At 51.6% G+C, this 23,865-nt stretch overlaps 1 protein-coding gene across 1 annotated transcript in view; it reads right to left on the bottom strand.

Annotated features, from left to right (window-relative positions):
• LOC140399426 (serine/threonine-protein kinase WNK3-like) overlaps window positions 1-23,865 on the bottom strand; it is a 178,118-nt gene that overhangs the window by 30,394 nt on the left and 123,859 nt on the right. The window contains 6 exon segments of the mRNA XM_072489004.1: window positions 1,402-1,530; window positions 2,278-2,329; window positions 6,926-7,099; window positions 8,325-8,441; window positions 22,316-22,466; window positions 22,603-22,667. Of these exon segments, the coding sequence (XP_072345105.1) occupies window positions 1,402-1,530; window positions 2,278-2,329; window positions 6,926-7,099; window positions 8,325-8,441; window positions 22,316-22,466; window positions 22,603-22,667 (688 nt within the window).

Here is a 23,865-nt window from a genome sequence, read left to right as displayed (position 1 = left end):
AAGTCATGGTGCAGCTGGATAGAATCTTAGTTAGGTTCAATTCTGGTCGCCACACTACCAGAAGGATGTGGAGGCCTTAGAGAGGGTGCAGAAGAGATTTACCAAGATGGTGCCTGGTATGGAGGGCATTAACTATGAGGAGAGGTTCAATAAACTTGGTTTGTTCTCACTGGAACGACGGAGGTTGAGGGGCGAACTGATAGAAGTCTACAAAATTATGAGGGGCATAGACAGAATGGATAGTCAGAGGCTTTTCCCCAGGGTAGAGGGGTCAATTACTAGGGGGCATAGGTTTAAGGTGAGAGGGGCAAGGTTTAGAGTAGATGTACGAGGCAAGTTTTTTTACACAGAGGGTAGTGGGTGCCTGGAACTCGCTACCGGAGGAGGTGGTGGAAGCAGGGACGATAGTGACATTTAAGGGGCATCTTGACAAATACATGAATAGGATGGGAATAGAGGGATACAGACCCAGGAAGTGTAGAAGATTGTAGTTTAGTCGGGCAGCGGGCTTGGAGGGCCGAAGTGCCTGTTCCTGTGCTGTACATTTCTTTGTTTTTTGTTGTCTGCGTGGGTTTTCTCCGGGTGCTCAGGTTTCCTCCCACAAGTCCCGAAAGATGTGCTGTTAGGACATTTGGACATTCTAAATTCTCCCTCAGTGTGCCCGAACAGGCGCCGGAGTGTGGCAACTAGGGGGTTTTCACAGTAACTTCATTGCAGTGTTAATGTAAGCCTACTTGTGACACTAAAGATTATCTCTGTGACCCTCTCCAGCCCCAACAACCCAATCACAGTAACCACCGCCAACTGCAACACTCTCCCTATCTCTGTAACTCCCTCCAGCCACTACAACCCTCGCTATCTCTGTAACCTCCGCCAGCCCTTACAACCCTCCCCATCTCTGTAACGTCCTCCAGACCTCACAACCCCCCCTATCTCGGGTGGGGGTGGGGGGTGAAAAGCTCTAGAATTCCTTCCCTAAATCTGTCGGCTTCTTTCTCTGCCACTTTTGGTTGACGGTCTCTCATATCGCCTTCGGTGGCTTAGTATTAAATTCATTCCGAGAAGTTGTTTCGGTGAAGCACTATGGGAATGTTTTATCATGGGTCACTGGCAGACATCACTGCCCCATCACCCCCACCCCAGCACGGGGCTGGTTTAGCACAGAGCTAAATAGCTGGCTTTGAAAGCAGACCAAGGCAGGCCAGCAGCGCGGGTTCAATTCCCGTACCAGCCTCCCCGAACAGGCAGCGGAATGTGGCGACTAGGGGCCCTTCACAGTATCTTCATTAGAAGCCTACTTGTGACAATAAGCGATTTTCATTACATTTTTCATTTCAAATGAGCAGCTCTTCCCCCCCCCCCCCCCCCCCTCCACCCTTCCCCAACCCGCATGTTTCTTACCAGTCTCGGGCTGGGGTTGCGGACCCTGCACTGGCGGATCCGTCTGCCCGTCTGCCTCGCGGCTCTTTATCTTCTGGTTGATGAAGAATCTCCAGCGGCCGACGGAGGAGGAGTGCTGGATGCCTTCACCTGAAACACACAAGAGATTTGCTAAGTGAAGCCGGCAGACAGGAGAGAGAGAGAAAGAGAGAGAGAAAGGTGTACACGCGCAAGACCAGCAGCGAGGCACATGATCATCACTCTTCTCTTCCGACAAACTCTCCCCTCCACCCCCCACCGCGAACAAAAGACTGGGTCTCGTCCGTGGGGCAGCGAACCCAACATTGGCCCTGCACCAGCTCTCATTCAACCAGTTCGCCGCCTCCTCACCTCTTGAAGATGCTGGACACTGCGTCGCCCCCACTCAACCAAACCCACCCCCCACCTCCAACCTCCCCCTCGGGTGCAGACGGGGCAGCTGTCACGTCTGAGCACATCACGGAGCTGTATGGACACGGCGCAGCAGCGGAGTCTCACCCTGCATGCGCGTGCCGCTCCCCGACAGGAGTCACCGATGCCAGCTCCTGCGCACCACCCCAGGGTCGCAGGCAGCCATTCCAGCAGCCCCACCGTTAGCCCGGCTAAGAGCAGGGAACTCAGCACAGGCCAAGGGCAATAACTTGGAAACCCAGCTCCGTGGAGCTGCGCCCCTCACCCGCTGGGGTAAATGCCGAGAACCACAGGGACAAACCAGACAGAACGACGTTGACCATGTGTCGGAGAGAGAGAGCATTGCACTTGCTCATTGATCACAATGCTCGCCACTGTGACATTTTAACACGCGTAGAGACTGAGCCGGTGCCCGACTCTTCGAAGATTAGATTCCACAGTACTCACCGCATGTTTGAGAGATTGCTTGGCTCATCTGTAACTGCTCTGCACCTATGTGCTAAACCCACAGAAAAACAAAGATTAACAACCAAACCAGCAGCCGAATTCAAGCTCTCTTTCTTAAAGGCGCTCACCTAATGTGAACGCGGGGATGATGGGGGTGGGGTGGCAGGGGTGGACTGCATGTCTGCCCATGGCCCATCCCAAATTGTCTCCTCTCCTCCCCTGAATGGGCAGCCCATGTTGTGCCCGTGAGCCATGGCGCCGCACGCTGCCACTCTTCAGGTGCAACAGGAGGGTGCTTGGCCCTTTTTGGTGGGACAAGGGGTGCAGGCGAGTCGGAATAAAGGTGGGGGGGGGGGGGCAAGAGAGCCTTTGTAGCCAAGTTTGATGTTGCTCTGACGTGGAGAGCTGAAATGTGCACGGTAATCAGCTGCGAGACATGGGGTGACTTATTCCCTCTGCAGCACAGGCGTGCAACAGAGAACGCTATCGACACCACCACCCAAGCCGGGTGAGGCCAGCATACTCAGCATTCCCTCATCCAGCAGGTGCTGTGGTCCAACATCCAGCCAATACTCACTGGAAAGGGCCACACAACAGACATTCCAAAAGGTGAACCATGCCCGAAGCAGAGAGGAGGCTGCAGGGGGCAGGAAATCGGCAACAACAGAATGGAAAAGGAAAATAAAAAAAATCACTTAAAACAGGTGCAGCACGGGGTTCGATACAGAGTACAGCTCCCTCTGCACTTTCCCCATCAAACACTCCCAGGACAGGTACAGCACGTGGTTAGATACAGAGTAAAGCTCCCTCTACACTGTCCCCGTCAAACACTCCCAGGACAGGGACAGCGCGGGGTTAGATACAGAGTACAGCTCCCTCTCCCAGGACAGGTACAGCACGGGGTTAGATACATAGTAAAGCTCCCTCTACACTGTCCCCATCAAATACTGCCAGGACAGGTACAACACGGGGTTAGATACAGAGTAAAGCTCCCTCTACACTGTCCCCGTCAAATACTGCCAGGACACGTAAAGAACGGGGTTGGATACAGAGCAAAGCTCCCTCTACACTGTCCCCATCAAACAACCAGGACAGTACAGCACAGGGTTAGGTCCATAGTAAAGCTCCCGCTACATTGTCCCCATCAAACATGCCCAGAACAGGTACAGCATGGGGTGAGATACAGAGTAAAGCTCCCTCTACACTGTCCCCATCAAACACACCCAGGACAGGTACAGCACAGGGTTAGATACAGAGTAAAGCTCCCTCTACACTGTCCCCATCAAACACTCCCAGGACGGATTGGATAGTGAGTACAGCTCATGGGTTTGAGGGTAATATATTGGTACAGTTTGTTGACTAGTTAATGGACAGAAAACAGAGAATAGGATTTTCTTTTTTTTAAATAAATTTCGAATACCCAATTATTTTTTTTCCAATGAAGGGGCAATTTAGCGTGGCCAATCCACCTGCCCTGCACATCTTTGGGTTGTGGGGGCGAAACCCAGGCAAACACGGGAGAATGTGCAAACTCCACACGGTCAGTGACCCAGAGCCGGGATCGTACCTCGGGGCCATGAGGCAGCTGGGCTAACCCACTGTGCCATCTTGTGCCCTACAATGATACAAAGCTAAGTAAAAGTCAAACCTTGAGGACAACGCAAAGAGGCTGCAAAGGGACTAAATGATTGGCCAACGTGGTAGATGCAGCATCCTGTCAAGAAGTGTCAAATTATCTACTTTGATCAGAGGATTGTAAAATGCCGCACCTGTTGTTTTGAAAGCTAAGAGGCCAGTAGAATGCTAGTTATATAGAGGGTTGTGGGTGTCCTTGTACATGAATCACAGAACGTTAACATGCTGGCACAGCAACTGATTCGGAAGGCAAATGGTACACTCATGTTTATTGCAACGGGGCTGAAGTATAAGAGGAAGGAAATCTTGCTGCAACTGTGCAGTGCTTCTGGATGCCACACGTGGAATACTGAGCACAGTTTTGGTCTCTTCACTGGAGGAAGCATATATAAAGGAGATATATAAATGGATTTGTAAACCAGAGACCCAGGTTCAAATCCCACCATGGCACCTTGTGCAAAATAAATCCAATTAATAAATCTGGAATTAAAACGTGGTTTCACGGTCGCTAATACTGTGACTATCATTGATTGTCGTAAAAACCCATCTGATCACAGAACTGATCATAGAACCCCTGCAGTGCAGGCCATTTGTCCCATCGAGTCTGCACCGACCCTCTGAAAGAGCACCCCACCAGGCCCATTCCCCCGACCTATCCCAGTAACACTGAAACCCCAATTAATAATTGGACACGAAGGGGGAATTTTTTTTGGGGGGGGGGGGGGGGGGGGGAGAAAGAGTTGCCGTTCAAGATGGATTTGGGGGGGGGGGGGGGGGCGCTACACAAGTTAAATTTGGCATGGTTGGTAGAGCAGATGAAGGGGGACTTTAGGAGGTGAATTGGGCTCCCCATTGTCATTGGCAGGGAGGGATCAGACAGTAAAGATGAAGGTCCTTCCGAGGTTCTTGTTCGTGTTTCAGAGCCACCCGATTTTTATCCCCACGCCGTTATCTAGGAAGGTGAATGCGGTGATTTCAGGATTTGTGTGGGTGGGTAAAACCCCGCAGGTGAAGGTGGTGCTGCTGGAGCAGGGTGGGGAGGGGGCTGGCCCTTTCGAACTTTATAAATTATTACTGGACCCTAAGAGGCAATTAATCATGGCTGATCCACCTGACCCGAACATCTTTAGACTGTGGGAGGAAACCGGAACACCCAGAGGAAACTCCATGCAGACATGGGGAGAATGTGCCCAACTCCACACAGTCACCAGAGGGCCGGAAACAAAGCCAGGTCCCTGGTGCTGAGGCAGCAATGCTAACCACCGTGTCCGCCATCCTTTCTTTTAGGGAGGGAAATCTGCTGTCCTTACCCAGTCTGGCCTTCACGTGATTTCAGACCACCTCACAGCAATGTAGCAGACTCTTAAATGCCCCTCTGAAATTGACATAGCAAGACACTCAATTCAAGGGGTAATTAGGAATGTGGGCATCTCACCAGAGATGCCCACATCATCTGAAATACTTTTTTAAAAACTTGCCTTGGAGGGTCCACAGCTCAGCTGATTGCGGAGGTGGCGGGAGGGGCTACTTTATGTGGAGAGATTGAGCGGGACTTGCCCACCCTCTCCGGGGTTTAGAGGAGGGTCAGAGATGATGCCACTGAGATCCACCACTCTGAGCGGGGCTGGGTGCCACTATCCCCTGGGCTCCAGAGCCTGGACCTGGAGGGCACCCCAAGTGAATAGCAGGTGGTGGTGGTGGGGGGGGGGGTGTCAGCCATTTAGGAAAGGTGTCGAGATTTCTTCACTCAGATATTTGCAAATCTTTGGAATTCATATTTATTTTTTAAAATAAATTTAGTGTACCCAATTCATTTTTTCCAATTAAGGGGCAATTTAGCGTGTTCAACTAACCTGCACATCTTTGGGTTGTGGGGGGCGAAACCCACGCCAACACAGGGAGAATGTGCAAACTTCACACGGACAGTGACCCAGAGTCGGGATCGAACCTGGGATCTCAGCGCCATGAGGCAGCAGGGTTAACCCACTGCGCCACCGTGCTGCCCTTAATCTTTGGAATTCTTGACCCCAAATGGCTGTGGGTGCTCATTCTAGCAAGGCCCAAGATTGAAGAGATGTCCAGACAGGGCAGGAAGGTTCACTTGATCGAGGTCAGCATGTTCTTATTAAATGGCGGGGCAGGCTGGAAGGGTTGAATGGCCTGTTCCTATTTCTCATGGTCTTACTGCTACTCACACTGCTTAATTTGCTTACATAAAATTCCAGCTGCAACATTCCACTCAACATCCTGCCCTCAGGCAGGTAAAGCTCATGGACAGATAGAGCAAAGCTCCCTTCCGCACTGCACCAACGTTTGTGCCTTAACTCCCAACTGTCAGGAGGTCGTCTCCTTTCACACCTTTGGCCCACGCAGAGCAGGGGAGGTGTTGGTGCTGCGGGTCGATGCCACATAGATCCGAGGAGACTGCTCTGGACTCTCGTGTCTTGCCGGATGTCCGCACGAAGCCACGTAAACTAGGGACGGCAACTCCGGGGACAGGGCAGTCCTGAAGGAGTGCAGCACTGCAGAAAGGTCACCACTCTCTCTCTCTCTTTCTCGCAGATGAAATGCAAAATCACGAGGCCCCATCTGTCCCTCCAGCTGCAACTTTGAAAGGTCCCATCTTCGCAAGTGCAAGGAATTCTCCCAGTTCCCTTGTCAACACGCTTCCTTCCATCATCACCAGAAAAACTCGTCATTTATTTGTGAACATAGGGAGTTTGCCATGCAAAAACTGGATCAACCATCGCATCAGTGACTCCACTTCTTAAGGAATTAATTGGCTGCAACGCTTTGCACTGTGGGCTGGTGGTGCACATCACAAAGGCTAATTCTTTAATCCTATGACTTTGTCTCGCCTCACACTCATCCAGATCTCGGTCCCTCGTGTCATGAGCTCGGTTTCTTATAATTACAAAGAAAGCCCGCCTGATTCGGAGGTGTCTCTCCTTTGCCAAGGCGGGAAGGGATAGGCTAAACTGTGAAACAAAATAGCAATCCATCTCTGACTTACCACACTGCCGCTGTCAGACTGGCCTGGGTCTGTTGGGGGGTGATGGGCAGTCACTTCTGCACCCCGATCGCCCTCCAATGTATTTGCCAGAATTTCTTGGGAACTTGCAATAATAGCTCTCATTTCTTCAATAAATTTCATCTTCTGGATTTCCAGCATAAAATTGTTTTCCACCTGCCGTTAAGAAACATGCAATGGATTAACCTCTGGCGAGGAGCAGCATTGGACTGGCGTGTGGAGTGCAATCACGGCAAACGAAGGCCTGGGGTGGGGGGGGCGCGCACAGGAGGCTGGAGGGCGGGCGTACAGGCGGGCTCGGAAAGGGAAGAACGGGCGGGCTCGGAAAGGGAAGAACGGGCGAGCACGGAAAGGGGTGAACGGGCGAGCTCGGAAAGGGGTGAACGGGCGAGCTCGGAAAGGGGTGAACGGGCGAGCACGGAAAGGGGTGAACGGGCGGGCTCGGAAAGGCGTGAACGGGCGAGCACGGAAAGGGGTGAACGGGCGGGCTCGGAAAGGCGTGAACGGGCGAGCACGGAAAGGGGTGAACGGGCGAGCTCGGAAAGGGGTGAACGGGCGAGCTCGGAAAGGGGTGAACGGGCGAGCACGGAAAGGGGTGAACGGGCGAGCACGGAACGGGGTGAACGGGCGAGCTCGGAACGGGGTGAACGGGCGAGCTCGGAACGGGGTGAACGGGCGAGCACGGAAAGGGGTGAACGGGCGAGCACGGAAAGGCGTGAACGGGCGAGCACGGAAAGGGGTGAACGGGCGAGCACGGAAAGGGGTGAACGGGCGAGCACGGAACGGGGTGAACGGGCGAGCTCGGAACGGGGTGAACGGGCGAGCTCGGAACGGGGTGAACGGGCGAGCTCGGAACGGGGTGAACGGGCGAGCACGGAAAGGGGTGAACGGGCGGGCTCGGAAAGGCGTGAACGGGCGAGCACGGAAAGGGGTGAACGGGCGGGCTCGGAAAGGCGTGAACGGGCGAGCACGGAAAGGGGTGAACGGGCGGGCTCGGAAAGGCGTGAACGGGCGAGCACGGAAAGGCGTGAACGGGCGAGCACGGAAAGGGGTGAACGGGCGGGCTCGGAAAGGCGTGAACGGGCGAGCACGGAAAGGCGTGAACGGGCGAGCACGGAAAGGGGTGAACGGGCGAGCTCGGAAAGGGGAGGGTGGGGCAACAGAGGAGAATTAGCGCAGAGTTGGAGAAGAGAACGAAGGTGAAGGGTGTACAGGCCGAATGAGGGTGGTGAATAGAAGAGTGAATGCAAGATGGAGCAGCAGCAGGACACGATAGAGAATGGGTGGAAGGAGACACAGAGGGTGGTGACTAGTGAAGGAGGATTCCAACCTTCAGGCTTTGCTGACAAGCTGCGGCACTTTCTGCTTTGATCTGACTAACCATATAAATAGCTATGTCTTCTGGGTCGTCGCCATCCACATCAAATTTGAAGGTCACCATTTTGTTGTTGTGTGTCTCCAACTGACACTCCACCATATTGTCACCCACATTCGATACCTGTCAGGAAGGTGAGAAGGGGGAATAACTCATCGTTACACAAGTGCAGGTACATATGCCCCAGCGTGCTCGAAAGAGCATCTAACTTTACACTCCTTTACTATCGCCACCCCGGCCTCTACCATCCGACAACTCCTGCCCACACAGCAAGCTGTTGACTTTGGTATCCCGTCAGGAATGGGGTCAACCATATGCCCAGCAGGCTGCACGAGTAGAGGCGGATCCCGACGTTGCCGACTAAAGAACAGACGGATGCGCTCGTTCGGGGTCAGCAGGGAGTCATCGTCGATCCATTTGGAGATTTGGGGGGTAAAAGCGGAAGTCGGAGGTTTCTTTACAAAAAAGGCAGAGCCTGTTCTCTCACGCATCAACCAGTCAGCTCAGATAGCGACATTTCCAGTTGATGGCCTTTGTTTATCCACCATCAGGCCATTAACATAGCAAAGCTTCCTGAGGCAGGAGACAGGAGCGCAAATCAGACCAAAAGTGATCCTCAGCCACACGTGGAGATGCTCAGGACAGGCGACCAGTAGCTTGGTCAAAGATGTCAGTTTTGAGGAGTACACTAAAGGGTGGAAAGGGGGGGGGGGTAGGGAAGAGAGAGCGAGAGGGCAATTTAGGGAGGGAATTCTAGAGCTTTGGGCCCCCCAGGTAGCTGAAGACACGGCCGCCAATGATAGAGCAATGGGAATCGGGACGCACAAGAAGCCGGAATTGGAGGAGCACAGGAATCTGAGGGTTGTAGGGGCTGGAGGAGGTTACAGAGATAGGGAGGGTTGAAGGGACTGGAGGAGGTTTCAGAGATAGGGAGGGTTGAAGGGACTGGAGGAGGTTACAGAGATAGGGAGAGTTGAAGGGACTGGAGGAGATTACAGAGATAGGGAGGGTTGAAGGGACTGGAGGGTAGAGAGATAGGGAGGGTTGAAGGGACTGGAGGTGGTTACAGAGATAGGGAGGGTTGAAGGGACTGGTGGGTAGAGAGATAGGGAGGGTTGAAGGGACTGGAGGAGGTTACAGAGATAGGGAGGGTTGTAGGGGCTGGAGGAGATTGCAGAGATAGGGAGGGTTGAAGGGACTGGAGGGTAGAGAGATAGGGAGGGTTTAGGGGCTGGAGGAGGTTACAGAGATAGGGAGGGTTGTAGGGGCTGGAGGAAATTACAGAGATAGGGAGGAATGTAGGGGCTGGAGGAAATTACAGAGAATCACAGAAAATACAGTGCAGAAGAGGCCATTTGGTCCATCGATTCTGCACTGACACAAGAGAATCACCTGATCTGCCTACCTAATCCCATTGTCAGCACTTGGCTCAAAGACTTTAATGTTATGATGTGCCAAGTGCTCATCCAGGTACTTTTTAATATTAATTTAGAGTACACAATTATTTTTTTCTAATTAAGGGCCAATCCATCTACCCTGAACATCTTGTGGGGTGTGGGGGTGCAACGCATGCGACGAATGTGCAAACTCCACATGGACAGTGACTGGGGCCAGGACCGAACCCGGGTCCTCGGCACCATAATGCAGCAGTGCTAACCACTGCGCCGGCTATCCAGGTGCTTTGTAAAGGATTTGAGGCAATCCGCCTCTACCACGTTCCAAGGCAGTGCATTCCAGATCGTCACCACCCTCTGAGTAAAAGGGCTTTTCCTCAAATTCCCCCTGCCCCTCACCTTGAACTTGTGTCCCCCTCGTAACTGACCCTTCAACTAAGGGGAACAGCTGCTCCCTATCCACCCTGTCCATGCCCCTCAATCTTGTACACCTCGGTCAGGTCGCCCCTCAGTCTTCTCTGCTTCAGTGAAAACAACCCAAGCCTATCCAACCTCCCTTCACACCTTTTAAAAAAATAAATTTACAATACCCAATTATTTCTTTACAATTAAGGGGAAATTTAGTGTAGCCTATCCACCTACCCTGCAGATCTTTTGGGTTGTGGGGATGAGACCCACGCAGACACGGGGAGAATGTGCCACTGCCGGCCCTCTCTCTTCATAACTTAAGAACAAAGAAAAGTACAGCACAGGAACAGGCCCTTCGGCCCTCCAAGCCAGTGCTGACCATGCTGCCCGACTAAACTACAATCTTCTACACTTCCTGGGTCCGTATCCCTCTATTCATGTATTTGTCAAGATGCCCCTTAAATGTCACTACCGTCCCTGCTTCCACCACCTCCACCGGCAGCGAGTTCCAGGCACCCACTACCCTCTGTGTAAAAAAACTTGCCTTGTACATCTACTCTAAACCTTGCCCCTTGCACCTTAAACCTACGCCCCCTAGTAATTGACCCCTCTACCCTGGGGAAAAGCCTCTGACTATCCATTCTGTCTATGCCCCTCATAATTTTCTAGATCTCCTCATAGCTAATGCCCGCCATACCAGGCAACATCCTCGTAAATCTCTTCTGCACCCTCTCTAAAGCCTCCACATCCTTCTGGTAGTGTGGCGACCAGAATTGAACACTATACTCCAAGTGTGGCCTAACTAAGGTTCTATACAGCTGCAACATGACTTGCCAATTCTTATACTCAATGCCCGGCCAATGAAGGCAAGCATGCCGTATGCCTTCTTGACTACCTTCCCCACCTGTGTTGCCCCTTTCAATGTCCTGTGGACCTGTACACCTAGATCTCTGACTTTCAATACTCGAGGGTTCTACCATTCACTGTATATTCCCTACCTGCATTAGACCTTCCAAAATGCATTACCTCACATTTGTCCGGATTAAACTCCATCTGCCATCTCTCCGCCCAAGTCTCCAAACAATCTAAATCCTGCTGTATCCTCTGACAGTCCTCATCGCTATCCGCAATTCCACCAACCTTTGTGTCGTCTGCAAACTTACTAATCAGACCAGTTACATTTTCCTCCAAATCATTTATATATACTACGAACAGCAAAGGTCCCAGCACTGATCCCTGCGGAACACCAGTAGTCACAGCCCTCCAATTAGAAAAGCACCCTTCGGACTTCCGGGTGCGGCGATGACCAGCTGAGTCGCACGTTTCGGCAGCTCCCGGTGAAACGGACTTTTGGGCTCTTGATAGGAGCCCTAACGGCAATTTTGACGGCTAAAAACACTGTGCCAGAAGGGAATCCCCCCTGGATACGGATGAAAAAAGGAGAAAGTGGCCGGATTGCAGTGGATTCTTTAGAACAGCGGCAAGGAAGGCAAGCAAAAACCAAGATGGCGTCGGAAGGTGGCAGTTTAACATGGGGCCCTGAACAACAAGAGTTCTTGAAATGCTGTGTGGAGAGCTCAAAAGGGAAATGAAGAAAGAGCTGTTGGCCCCGATACTACAGGCGATCGAAGGGCTAAAGGAGGAACAAAAGACCCAGGAGCGGGAGCTTCGGGTCGTGAAGGCAAAGGCAGCCGAGAATGAGGACGACATACAGGGCCTGGTGGTGAAGACGGAGACGCATGAGGCACATCAGAAACGATGTGTGGAAAGGTTGGAGGCACTGGAGAACAACGCAAGGAGGAACAACCTGAGGATTCTTGGTCTTCCTGAAGGTGCGGAGGGAGCGGACGTCGGGGCATATGTGAGCACGATGCTGCACTCGTTAATGGGAGCGGAGGCCCCGGCGGGTCCGTTGGAGGTGGAGGGAGCATACCGAGTGATGGCGCGAGGGCCGAGAGCAGGAGAAATTCCCAGAGCCATAGTGGTGAGATTCCTCCGTTTTAAGGATAGAGAAATGGTCCTTAGATGGGCAAAGAAAACTCGGAGCAGTAAATGGGAGAACGCGGTGATCCGCGTTTATCAAGACTGGAGTGCGGAGGTGGCGAGAAGGAGGGCGAGCTTTAATCGGGCCAAGGCGGTGCTTCATAAAAAGATGATAAAATTTGGAATGCTGCAACCGGCAAGACTGTGGGTCACATATCGAGGGAGGCACCACTACTTTGAGACGGCGGATGAAGCGTGGACTTTTATTGCGGAAGAAAAACTGGAATGAGCGGGTTATTAAAAAGAACGTTTGAACAAAGTGGTGGGGCGAATGTGGGGGGCAAAGAGGGGGGTTAAAAAGGGGGGAAAGAGGAGTTTTATGTACTAATCCTGCGATGTGGTAACTTTTCTCTCTTCCACAGGTGGTGATGGGGGAGGAGGGGAGGTGGAGGAGATGGGGCGTTGGCCATTGGGGCGGGGCCAAGGGAGAAGCGCGGGCTTGGTTCCCACGCTATGATAATCATGGCGGGAATAGAGAAGCAGGAAGGAGGGGGCGTCGCACGGTGCAAGCCGAGGTCACGGGGGAAGCCGAGGTCGGCCAGAGTTTGCTGACTTCTGGGAGCAACATGGGGGGAGTAATTACGCTAGCGGGGGATCTAGCGGGGGGGGGGGGGGGTGGGAGGAGGGAGGAGGGAATTACTGGGTTGCTGCTGCTGGGGAGAGGGGGGAGCTGGTATGGGAGGGGATGGGCGGGGGGGGCACCGCATGGGGGAGATACAGCTGCGTGGGAACCGGGTGAGGAGCTGGAAAAAGGGGATGGCTAATCGACAAGGGGGGGGGTAGGAAGCCCCCCAACCCGGCTGATCACGTGGAACGTGAGAGGGCTGAACGGGCCGATAAAGAGGGCACGGGTACTCGCACACCTTAAGAAACTTAAGGCAGATGTGGTTATGTTACAGGAAACGCACCTGAAACTGATAGACCAGGTTAGGCTACGCAAAGGATGGGTGGGGCAGGTGTTCCATTCGGGGCTAGATGCGAAAAACAGGGGGGTGGCTATATTAGTGGGGAAGCTGTTAATGTTCGAGGCAAAGACTATAGTGGCGGATAACGGGGGCAGATACGTGATGGTGAGTGGCAAACTACAGGGGAAGACGGTGGTTTTGGTAAATGTATATGCCCCGAACTGGGATGATGCCAATTTTATGAGGCGGATGCTAGGACGCATTCCGGACCTAGAGATGGGAAAGCTGATAATGGGTGGGGATTTTAATACGGTGTTGGAACCAGGGCTGAATAGGTCGAAGTCCAGGACTGGAAGGAGGCCGGCAGCAGCCAAGGTACTTAAAGATTTTATGGAGCAGATGGGAGGTGTAGACCCGTGGAGATTTAGCAGACCTAGGAGTAAGGAGTTCTCGTTTTTCACCTATGTCCATAAAGTCTACTCGCGAATAGACTTTTTTGTGCTGGGAAGGGCGTTGATCCCGAAGGTGAGGGGAACGGAGTATACAGCTATAGCCATTTCGGATCACGCTCCACACTGGGTGGACTTGGAGATAGGGGAGGAAACAGGAGGGCGCCCACCCTGGAGAATGGACATGGGACTAATGGCAGATGAGGGGGTGTGTCTAAGGGTGAGGGGGTGCATTGAAAAGTACTTGGAACTCAATGATAATGGGGAGGTCCAGATGGGAGTGGTCTGGGAGGCGCTGAAGGCGGTGGTTAGAGGGGAGCTGATATCAAGAAGGGCACATAAAGGGAAGCAGGAGAGTAAGGAACGGGAGCGGTTGCTGCAAGAACTTGAGGGTGGACAGACAATATGCGGAAGCACCGGAGGAGGGACTGTACAGGGAAAGGCAAAGGCTACATGTAGAATTTGACTTGCTGACTATGGGCACTGCAGAGGCACAATGGAGGAAGGCACAGGGTGTACAGTACGAATATGGGGAGAAGGCGAGCAGGTTGCTGGCACACCAATTGAGGAAAAGGGGAGCAGCGAGGGAAATAGGGGGAGTGAGGGATGAGGAAGGAGAGATGGAGCGGGGAGCGGAGAGAGTGAATGGAGTGTTGAAGACATTTTATAAAAAATTATATGAAGCTCAACCCCCGGATGGGAGGGAGAGAATGATGGGCTTCTTGGATCGGCTGGAATTTCCCAAGGTGGAAGAGCAGAAAAGGGTGGGACTGGGAGCACAGATCGAGGTAGAAGAAGTGGTGAAAGGAATTAGGAACATGCAGGCGACAAAGGCCCCGGGACCGGATGGATTCCCAGTCGAATTCTATAGAAAATATGTGGACTTGCTCGCCCCGGTATTGACGAGGACCTTTAATGAGGCAAAGGAAAGGGGACAACTGCCCCCGACTATGTCTGAAGCAACGATATCGCTTCTCTTAAAGAAGGAAAAGGACCCGCTACAATGCGGGTCCTATAGACCTATTTCCCTCCTAAATGTAGATGCCAAGATCCTGCCCAAGGTAATGGCAATGAGAATAGAGGAATGTGTCCCGGGGGTGGTCCACGAGGACCAAACTGGGTTTGTGAAGGGGAGACAGCTGAACACGAATATACGGAGGCTGTTAGGGGTAATGATGATGGCCCCACCAGAGGGAGAAACGGAGATAGTAGTGGCGATGGATGCCGAGAAAGCATTTGATAGAGTGGAGTGGGATTATTTGTGAGAGGTGTTGAGGAGGTTTGGTTTTGGAGAGGGGTATGTTAGATGGGTGCAGTTGTTGTATAGGGCCCCGATGGCGAGCGTGGTCACGAATGGACGGGGATCTGCATATTTTCGGCTCCATAGAGGGACAAGGCAGGGATGCCCTCTGTCCCCATTATTGTTTGCACTGGCGATTGAGCCCCTGGCGATAGCGTTGAGGGGTTCCAAGAAGTGGAGGAGTGTACTTAGAGGAGGAGAAGAACACCGGGTATCTTTGTATGCGGACGATTTGCTACTATACGCGGCAGACCCGGCGGAGGGGATGCCAGAAATAATGCGGATACTTGGGGAGTTTGGGGATTTTTCAGGGTATAAATTGAACATGGGGAAAAGTGAGTTGTTTGTGGTGCATCCAGGGGAGCAGAGTAGAGAAATAGAGGACCTACCGTTGAGAAAGGTAACAAGGGACTTTCGTTACCTGGGGATCCAGATAGCCAAGAATTGGGGCACATTGCATAGGTTAAATTTAACGCGGTTGGTGGAACAAATGGAGGAGGATTTCAAGAGATGGGATATGGTATCCCTGTCACTGGCAGGGAGGGTGCAGGCGGTTAAGATGGTGGTCCTCCCGAGATTCCTCTTTGTGTTTCAGTGCCTCCCGGTGGTGATCACAAAGGCTTTTTTTAAAAAAGGATTGAAAAGAGCATCATGGGTTTTGTGTGGGCCGGGAAGACCCTGAGAGTGAGGAAGGGATTCTTACAGCGTAGCAGGGATAGGGGGGGGCTGGCACTACCGAGCCTAAGTGAGTATTATTGGGCCGCTAATATTTCAATGGTGAGTAAGTGGATGGGAGAGGAGGGGGGAGCGGCGTGGAAGAGATTAGAGAGGGCGTCCTGTAGGGGGACTAGCCTACAGGCTATGGTGACAGCCCCATTGCCGCTCTCACCGAGGAACTACACCACAAGCCCGGTGGTGGTGGCTACACTGAAGATTTGGGGACAGTGGAGATGGCATAGGGGAAAGACTGGAGCCTTGGGGGGTCCCCGATAAGAAACAACCATCGGTTTGCCCCGGGGGGAATGGATGGGGGATATGGAATGTGGCAAAGAGCAGGAATAACGCAACTGAAAGATCTGTTTGTGGATGGGAAGTTCGCGAGTCTGGGAGCGCTGACCGAGAAATATGGGTTGCCCCAAGGGAATGCATTCAGGTATATGCAACTGAGGGCTTTTGCGAGGCAACAGGTGAGGGAATTCCCGCAGCTCCCGACACAAGAGGTGCAGGACAGAGTGATCTCAAAGACATGGGTGGGGGATGGTAAGGTGTCAGATATATATAGGGAAATGAGGGACGAGGGGGAGACTATGGTAGATGAACTAAAAGGGAAATGGGAAGAAGAGCTGGGGGAGGAGATCGAGGAGGGGCTGTGGGCAGATGCCTAAGCAGGGTAAACTCGTCGTCTTCGTGTGCCAGGCTGAGCCTGATTCAGTTTCAGGTATTACACAGGGCGCATATGACTGGAGCACGGCTCAGTAAATTTTTTGGGGTGGAGGATAGGTGTGCGAGGTGCTCGAGAAGCCCAGCGAATCATACCCATATGTTTTGGTCATGCCCGGCACTACAGGGGTTTTGGATGGAGGTGACAAAGGTGCTTTCAAAATTAGTGGGGGTCCGGGTCGAACCAAGCTGGGGGTTGGCTATATTTGGGGTTGCACAAGAGCCGGGAGTGCAGGAGGCGAGAGAGGCCGATGTTTTGGCCTTTGCGTCCCTAGTAGCCCGGCGCAGGATATTGTTAATGTGGAAAGAAGCCAAGCCCCCGGGGGTGGAGACCTGGATAAATGACATGGCAGGGTTTATAAAGCTAGAGCGGATTAAGTTCGTTCTAAGGGGGTCGGCTCAAGGGTTCACCAGGCGGTGGCAACCGTTCGTTGAATACCTCGCAGAAAGATAGATGGAATGGAAAAAAGAGGGCAGCAGCAGCAGCCCAGGATCGGGGGGGGGGGGGGGGGGGGGGGGGGGAGGAACCAGAAGGACTCGCAGGGTTGTTAATATATACTGTATAATATGTATAGGTCGTTGCGACAGATAATTATATATTGGACTGTTAAATTATATTTTTGGAGAGTGTTACTTGTGATAAGGCAGTTGCCAATTAGGGTTAGTTTTCATTTTTGTTATTTATTATTTATTCATTTTTTGTTTATAAAATAGGTCATTGTTATTTGTGTTGTTATAATATTGTGTAAAGGATGCACAATGTACTGTGTTGGTTGACCAAAAATTTTCAATAAAATATTTATAAAAAAAAAAGAAAAGCACCCTTCCATTGCTACTCTCTGCCTTCTATGACCTAGCCAGTTCTGTATCCACCTTGCCAGCTCACCCCGATCCCGTGTGACTTCACCTTTTGTACCAGTCTACCATGAGGGACCTTGTCAAAGGCCTTACTGAAGTCCATATAGACAACATCCACTGCCCTACCTGCATCAATCATCTTTGTGACCTCCTCGAAAAGCTCTATCAAGTTAGTGAGACACGACCTCCCCTTCACAAAACCATGCTGCCTCTCACTAATATGTCCATTTGCTTCCAAATGGGAGTAGATCCTGTCTCGAAGAATTCTCTCCAGTAATTTCCCTACCACTGACGTAAGGCTCACTGGCCTGTAGTTCCCTGGATTATCCTTGCTACCCTTCTGAAACAATAACTTAAATGTTTCTGATGCGGCACGGGGTGCAGTGGTTAGCATTGCTGCCTCATGGCACCGAGGACCTGGGTTTGATCCCGGCCCCAGGTCACTGTCAGTGTAGAATTGGCACTCCGACAATGCAAATATGTGTTGGGACAGGTGCATTGGCCACGCCAAATTGTCCCTTAATTGGGGAAACAAAATTGGGAACTCTAAATTTATATTTTAAAAAAATAACTTAAATGTTCCATCCCAGGCAACATCCTGGTGAATATCTCTGCACCCACTCGAGTGTGGAGGCCAAAATTGCACACAGTACTCCAGCTGTGGCCTCACAAAGTATACAACTCCAACTTGACCTCCCTGCTTTTGTAATCTATGCCTCGATTGATAAAGACAAGTGTCCCATATGCCTTTTTCACCTCCCTATTAACCTGCCCTTCTGCCTTCAGAGATCTATGGACAAACACACCAAGGTCCCTTTGTTCTTCGGAACTTCCCAGTGTCAGGCCTTTCATTGAATACTTACTTGTCACATTACTCATTCCAGTGTATCACCTCACACTTTTCAGGGTTAAATTCCATCTGCCACTTTTAGATCATGGAATTTACAGTGCAGAAGGAGGCCATTCAGCCCATCAAGTCTGCACCGGCTCTTGGAAAGAGCACCGTACCCAAGCCCACACCTCCACCCTATCCCCATAACCCAGTAACCCCACCCAACACTAAGGGCAATTTTGGACTCTAAGGGCAATTTAGCACAGCCAATCCACCTAACCTGCACATCTTTGGACTGTGGGAGGAAACCGGAGCACCCGGAGGAAACCCACGCACACACAGGGACGATGTGCAGACTCCGCACAGACAGTGACCCAACAGGGAATCGAACCTGGGACCCTGGAGCTGTGAAGTAATTGTGCTAATCACAATGCTACCGTGCTGCCCATTTGACCATCCCGTCTATATCTTCCTGTAACCCAAGACACTCAACGTCACTGTTAACCACCCGGCCTATCTTTGTGTCATCCGCAAGTTTACTGATGCTATCCCCCACATAGTCATCGATGTTGTTTATATAATTGACAAACGATAGGGGACTCACAAAGATCCCTGTGGTACGCCACTGGTCACTGGCTTCCAGACACTAAAGCAGCCGTCTGTCATCACCCTCTCTCTTACAGCAGAGCCAATTTTGAATCCAAGTTACCCTATATCCCATGTGCATTGGGGCCTCGGCGCTGTGAGACTGCAGTGCTAACCACTGTGCCACCGTGCTGCCGCCTTCTTCATCAGTCTCCAATGTGGGACCTGGTCAAAGGCTTTACTGAAATCCATGTAAACTACATCAACTGCACTATCCTCATCAACACATCTGGTAACATGCTCAAAAGGTTCCATCAAATTAGTTAGGCATGACTTCCCTCTGACAAAGCCATGCTGACTATCCCTGATCTAACCTTGCCTCTCCAAGTGGAGATAGACTCTCTCCTTCAGAATTTTCTCCAATACTTTCCCTACCACTGTTGAGACACTCTGGTCTGTAGTTCCCTGGTTTATTGCTACAGCCATTCTTAAATAGTGGGGCCACATTAGTTGTTCCCCAGTCCTTTGGCACCTCTCATGTGGCCAGAGAGGAATTTGGGTCAGAGCCCCTGCAATCTCCTCCCTCGCCTCCCACAGCATCCTGGGACACAATTCATCTGGACCTGGACATTTGTCCACCTCTAAGCCGATCAACACCTCCAACACTTTGTCACTCCCTAAAACAATTTGCTCAAGAACCTTACAATCTCTCTCCCCGAGATCCATACCTACTTCCACATTCTCTTGGGTGATGACAGATCTGAAGTATTCATCCAATACCCTACCAATGTCCTCCCTCTGTCTCTACCCACAGATTTTCCCCCTTGGTCCCTACTCTTTCCCTGGTAATCCTCTTCCCATTGCTAGGCTTATTGAATATCTTGGGATTTTCCTACTTTTACCAGCCAAAGCTTTCTTTGCTCTCCTAATTCCTTTCTTAAGCCACATCCTGCTCTTCCTGTACTCCACTAATGCCTCCATTGATTTGCTCCCCTTGTACTTGCTAAAAGCTTCTCTTTTCCTTCCCATCATATCCTGAATGTCTCTGGTCATTCATGGTTCTCTGGGCTTGTTACTGCTTCCTATTACCCGAGAGGGAACATTTTTGGCTTGTGCCCTCCCCATTTCCTTTTTAAATGCCCCCCACTGCTCTCCTGTAGATTTCCCCACAAGTAACTCTTTCCAGTCGACCATGGTCAGATCCTGCCTTACGTTACTAAAATCCACTCTTCCCCCAATCCAAAATCTTTTTATGCAAATTGTTTATTTCTTTTGACTCTAACAAACTTGAATTGTTTCAAGTTGTGGTCGCAATCACCAAAATGCTCTCCCACCAACACATCAAGCACCTCACCGGCTTCATTCCCCAGAATTAGGTCCAGCACTGCGCCGGCCTTTGTTGGACCCTCTACATATTAAGCTAAAACGTTCTCCTGTATACGTTTTGAGAACTGCACTCCATCTAAGTCCTTAACACAATGACTATCCCAATTAATGTTGGGAAATTTGAAATCACCTAATATACCTACCCTATTATTCGTTTTTACACGCCTCTCCGAATTGCGCACGTATTTGCCCCACAATTTCCCACTGACTATCTGGGGTCTATAATAAACACCTAGCAATGTGGCTGTCCCTTTACTATTCCTAAGTCCTACCCACAAAGCTTCATTTGATGCCTCCTCCAAGATATCATCTCTCCTTACTGCAGTAACTGACTCTTTAACCAATAATGCAAAGCTTCCTCCCCTTTTACCCACTCTTCTGGTTCGCCTGAAGATTCTGCATCCCAGGATGTTGAGCTGCCAATCCTGCCCCTCCCTCAACCACGTATCCATGACGGTTACTTTATCACAATTCCAAGTGTTAATGTCATCTGTTTACCTGTAATACTCCTGGCATTAAAGTAGAGGCCCTCCAGCCTTGTCTTACTCCTCTGAAACTTACTACCGCTGCTCCCCCCAGAGCATGGTCCACCTAGAGCCCGGTCCTCTGAGGCAACTGGGAAGACCTGCTGACAGGGAGGGTTGTCAAGGCTGGTTGAGGTTACAGAGATAGAGAGCGCCTTAGGGGTAAGTGGAGGATACAAAGATAGGGGTCTGGAGGTGGTTACAGAGATTGGGAGGGTTGTAGGGGCTGGAGGAGGTTGAAGAGATAGGGAGGGTTGTAGGGGCTGGAGGAGGTTACAGAGATAGGGAGGGCTGTAGGGATTGGAACAGGAGGGTTGTTGGGGCTGGAGGAGGTGGTTACAGAAATAGGGAGGGTTGTCGGGGCTGGAGGAGGTTACAGAGATCGAGAGGGTTGTAGGGGCTGCAGTTCGCAGAGATAGGGAGGGTTGTCGGGGCTGGAGGAGGTTACAGAGATAGGGAGGGTTGTCGGGGCTGGAGGAGGTTAGAGAGATAGGGAGGGTTGTCGGGGCTAGAGGAGGTGGTTATAGAGTTGGGAGGGTTGTCGGGGCTGGAGGAGGTGGTTATAGAGTTGGGAGGGTTGTCGGGGCTGGAGGAGGTGGTTACAGAGATAGGGAGGGTTGTCGGGACTGGAGGAGGTGGTTACAGAGATAGGGAGGGTTGACGGGGCGGGAGGAGGTGGTTACAGAGATAGGGAGGGTTGTCAGGGCGGGAGGAGGTGGTTATAGAGATAGGGAGAGTTGTCGGGGCTGGAGGAGTGGTTACAGAGATAGGGAGAGTTGTCGGAGCTGGAGAAGGTGGTTACAGAGATATGGAGGGTTGTCGGGGCTGGAGGAGGTGGTTACAGAGATAGGGAGGGTTGTCAGGGCAGGAGGAGGTAGTTACAGAGATAGGCAGTGTTGTCTGGGAGGGAGGAGGTGGTTACAGAGATATGGAGGATTGTTGGGGCTGGAGGAGGTGGTTCCAGAGATAGGGAGGGTTGTTGGTGCTGGAGGAGGTGTTACAAAGATAGGGAGGGTTATCGGGGCTGGAGGAGGTGGTTACAGATATGGAGGGTTGTTGGGGCTGGAGGAAGTGTTACAAAGATAGGGAGGGTTATCGGGACTAGAGGAGGTGGTTACAGAGATATGGAGGGTTGTTGGGGCTGGAGGAGGTGGTTACAGATATGGAGGGTTGTTGGGGCTGGAGGAGGTGTTACAAAGATAGGGAGGGTTGTCGGGGCTAGAGGAGGTGGTTACAGACATAAGGCACTGCAAGGCCACAGACAGATGTGAAAACAAGGAGAATTTGAACAATGAGGAGTTGCCAGCCTGGGAACCGGCATCATTCAATGAGGACAGGGGATCACGGGGAACAGAAGGGAGTGAAGATGGGATCGCAGTGGACGTGGTGGAACCCTGAAGTTCCGAGATGCCGAGCCGGCCACCCTTCTTCTGCATTATCAAGACCGTTGATGTTTGTTCGGGGCAGATGCTGAACAAAGACTGAGATGGAATGGGATCGATAGGGAGATCCTCTGAGCTAGTAATGTCTCAGTCCTTAAAAATCAGAACCAGGTCATATCAAGTGAGGAGTTGGGGAAGATTTCTTTAAGCCAAGGATGCCAATGTGGAACTCTCTCTCACACACAAAACGAGAATATTAGCTCAATTAATCATTTCGAACTGGAGATGAACAGGATTTGTTTGGCCGAGGGATAATAAGTCGAGATGGGGTAATGCAGTCAAGATACACACATGCCTATGATTTCATTGAACGCTGGAACCAGTTTGAGGGGCAGAATGGCGTCCTCCAGGTTCCGCATGACAAGGTGCAAACAAAAATAAATCCCTCTTTCGCAAACGTGTGTTGCCGGGATTCGGCAGCCTGGCCTTACCTGCAGGACCGTTAGCTGGAACTTGGTCGACTTGTCCAGCCGATCACGTGCGCATGATGGCCTCTTGGGCAGAGATTTCTGGGTCTTCTCAGTCTTCCCATTTCCGACATCGGTCCCATTGGCTCCCTCTTTAATCGCATCCGGTGTGGCGCTGAGAAGTGGGAAAAAAGTAACAATCTGGTCTGAGCACGAGTCTCTAGACGGCCAATACAACGAATGACGAGTTACCCGGTCATTATAAGAGGGCTGCTTGCAGGAGTTTGAAATGGCTTTAAGAGCAATCGTACCTGGGAGGATCTTGCCCGTGCCTCGGAACCTGCTGGGGCTCAGGAATCACGTGGTGTAACGTGGTCTGCAAAATGATCAGAGAAAATGAAACATGAATAAAATAGGCTGGAAACATCAGCACTGCTTAATATGAAAGACAAGATGCAGACTCAAGATGTGGCCAAAGTGTGAGTTAAGAATCTTGCAATCGATCCACGATAGGGCAGATCATTCTGTCCCTTCCCCGGACAGCAGGGGTTCCCACCCAGGCCTATCACTCTGTAAACAGGGCTGCCTGCTATCAGACCTCTTCCCCCCCTGTAAACAGGGACACATAGACATACAACAGAGAACATAGAACATACAGTGCAGAAGGAGGCCATTCGCCCATCGAGTCTGCACCGACCCACTTTGAGCCCTCACTTCTACCCTATCCCTGTGACCCAAGAACGCCTCCTAACCTTTTTGGCCAAGAAGGGCAATTTAGCATGGCCAATCCACCTAACTTGCACGTCTTTGGGAGGAAAACGGAGCACCCGGAGGAAATTCACGGGGACTCCACACAGACAGTGACCCAGCGAGGAATCGAACCTGGGACCCTGGAGCTGTCAAGCCACAGTGCTAACCACTATGCTACCGTGCACACCCAGCTGCATCCCTCTGTAAACAGAGCTGCCTGTCCATGCCCCGTCACCCTCTGTAAACAGAGGCACCTGCCTGGAGACCCCTCCCTCTCTCCCTCCCTGTGGACCCACCGTTTTGCTTGCACGGAACCTCGGTTTGACCACACTGGGAGCACTGTGCACAGTTCCAGTCTCCATATCCCTTGGTTACACCCACACTGGGATCACTGTGCACAGTTCCAGTCTCCATATCTCTTGGTTACACCCACACTGAGAGCACTGTGCACAGTTCCAGTCTCCATATCCCTTGGTTACACCCACACTGGGAGCACTGTGCACAGTTCCAGTGTCCATATCCCTTGGTTACACCCACACTGGGAGCACTGTACACAGTTCCAGTCTCCATATCCCTTGGTTACACCCACACTGGGAGCACTGTGCACAGTTCCAGTCTCCATATCTCTTGGTTAGACCCACACTGGGAGCACTGTGCACAGTTCCAGTCTCCATATCCCTTGGTTAGACCACTCTGGAAACATGTGTGCGCAGTGGGATGGGGAAACAGACCACAACTAGGGGGCTACCCAATCGATTTGGAATTCAGGAGAAAGGTCTTTACCCAGTGAGTAGTAGAATGTGGAACCCGTTCCCACAGGGAGT

Source organism: Scyliorhinus torazame, chromosome 22 (assembly GCF_047496885.1).
Source record: "Scyliorhinus torazame isolate Kashiwa2021f chromosome 22, sScyTor2.1, whole genome shotgun sequence".
Lineage (NCBI taxonomy): Eukaryota > Metazoa > Chordata > Chondrichthyes > Carcharhiniformes > Scyliorhinidae > Scyliorhinus > Scyliorhinus torazame.
The sequence above is the reverse complement of the archived record's forward strand: the minus strand, read 5'-3'. Positions and strand labels throughout refer to the sequence as shown.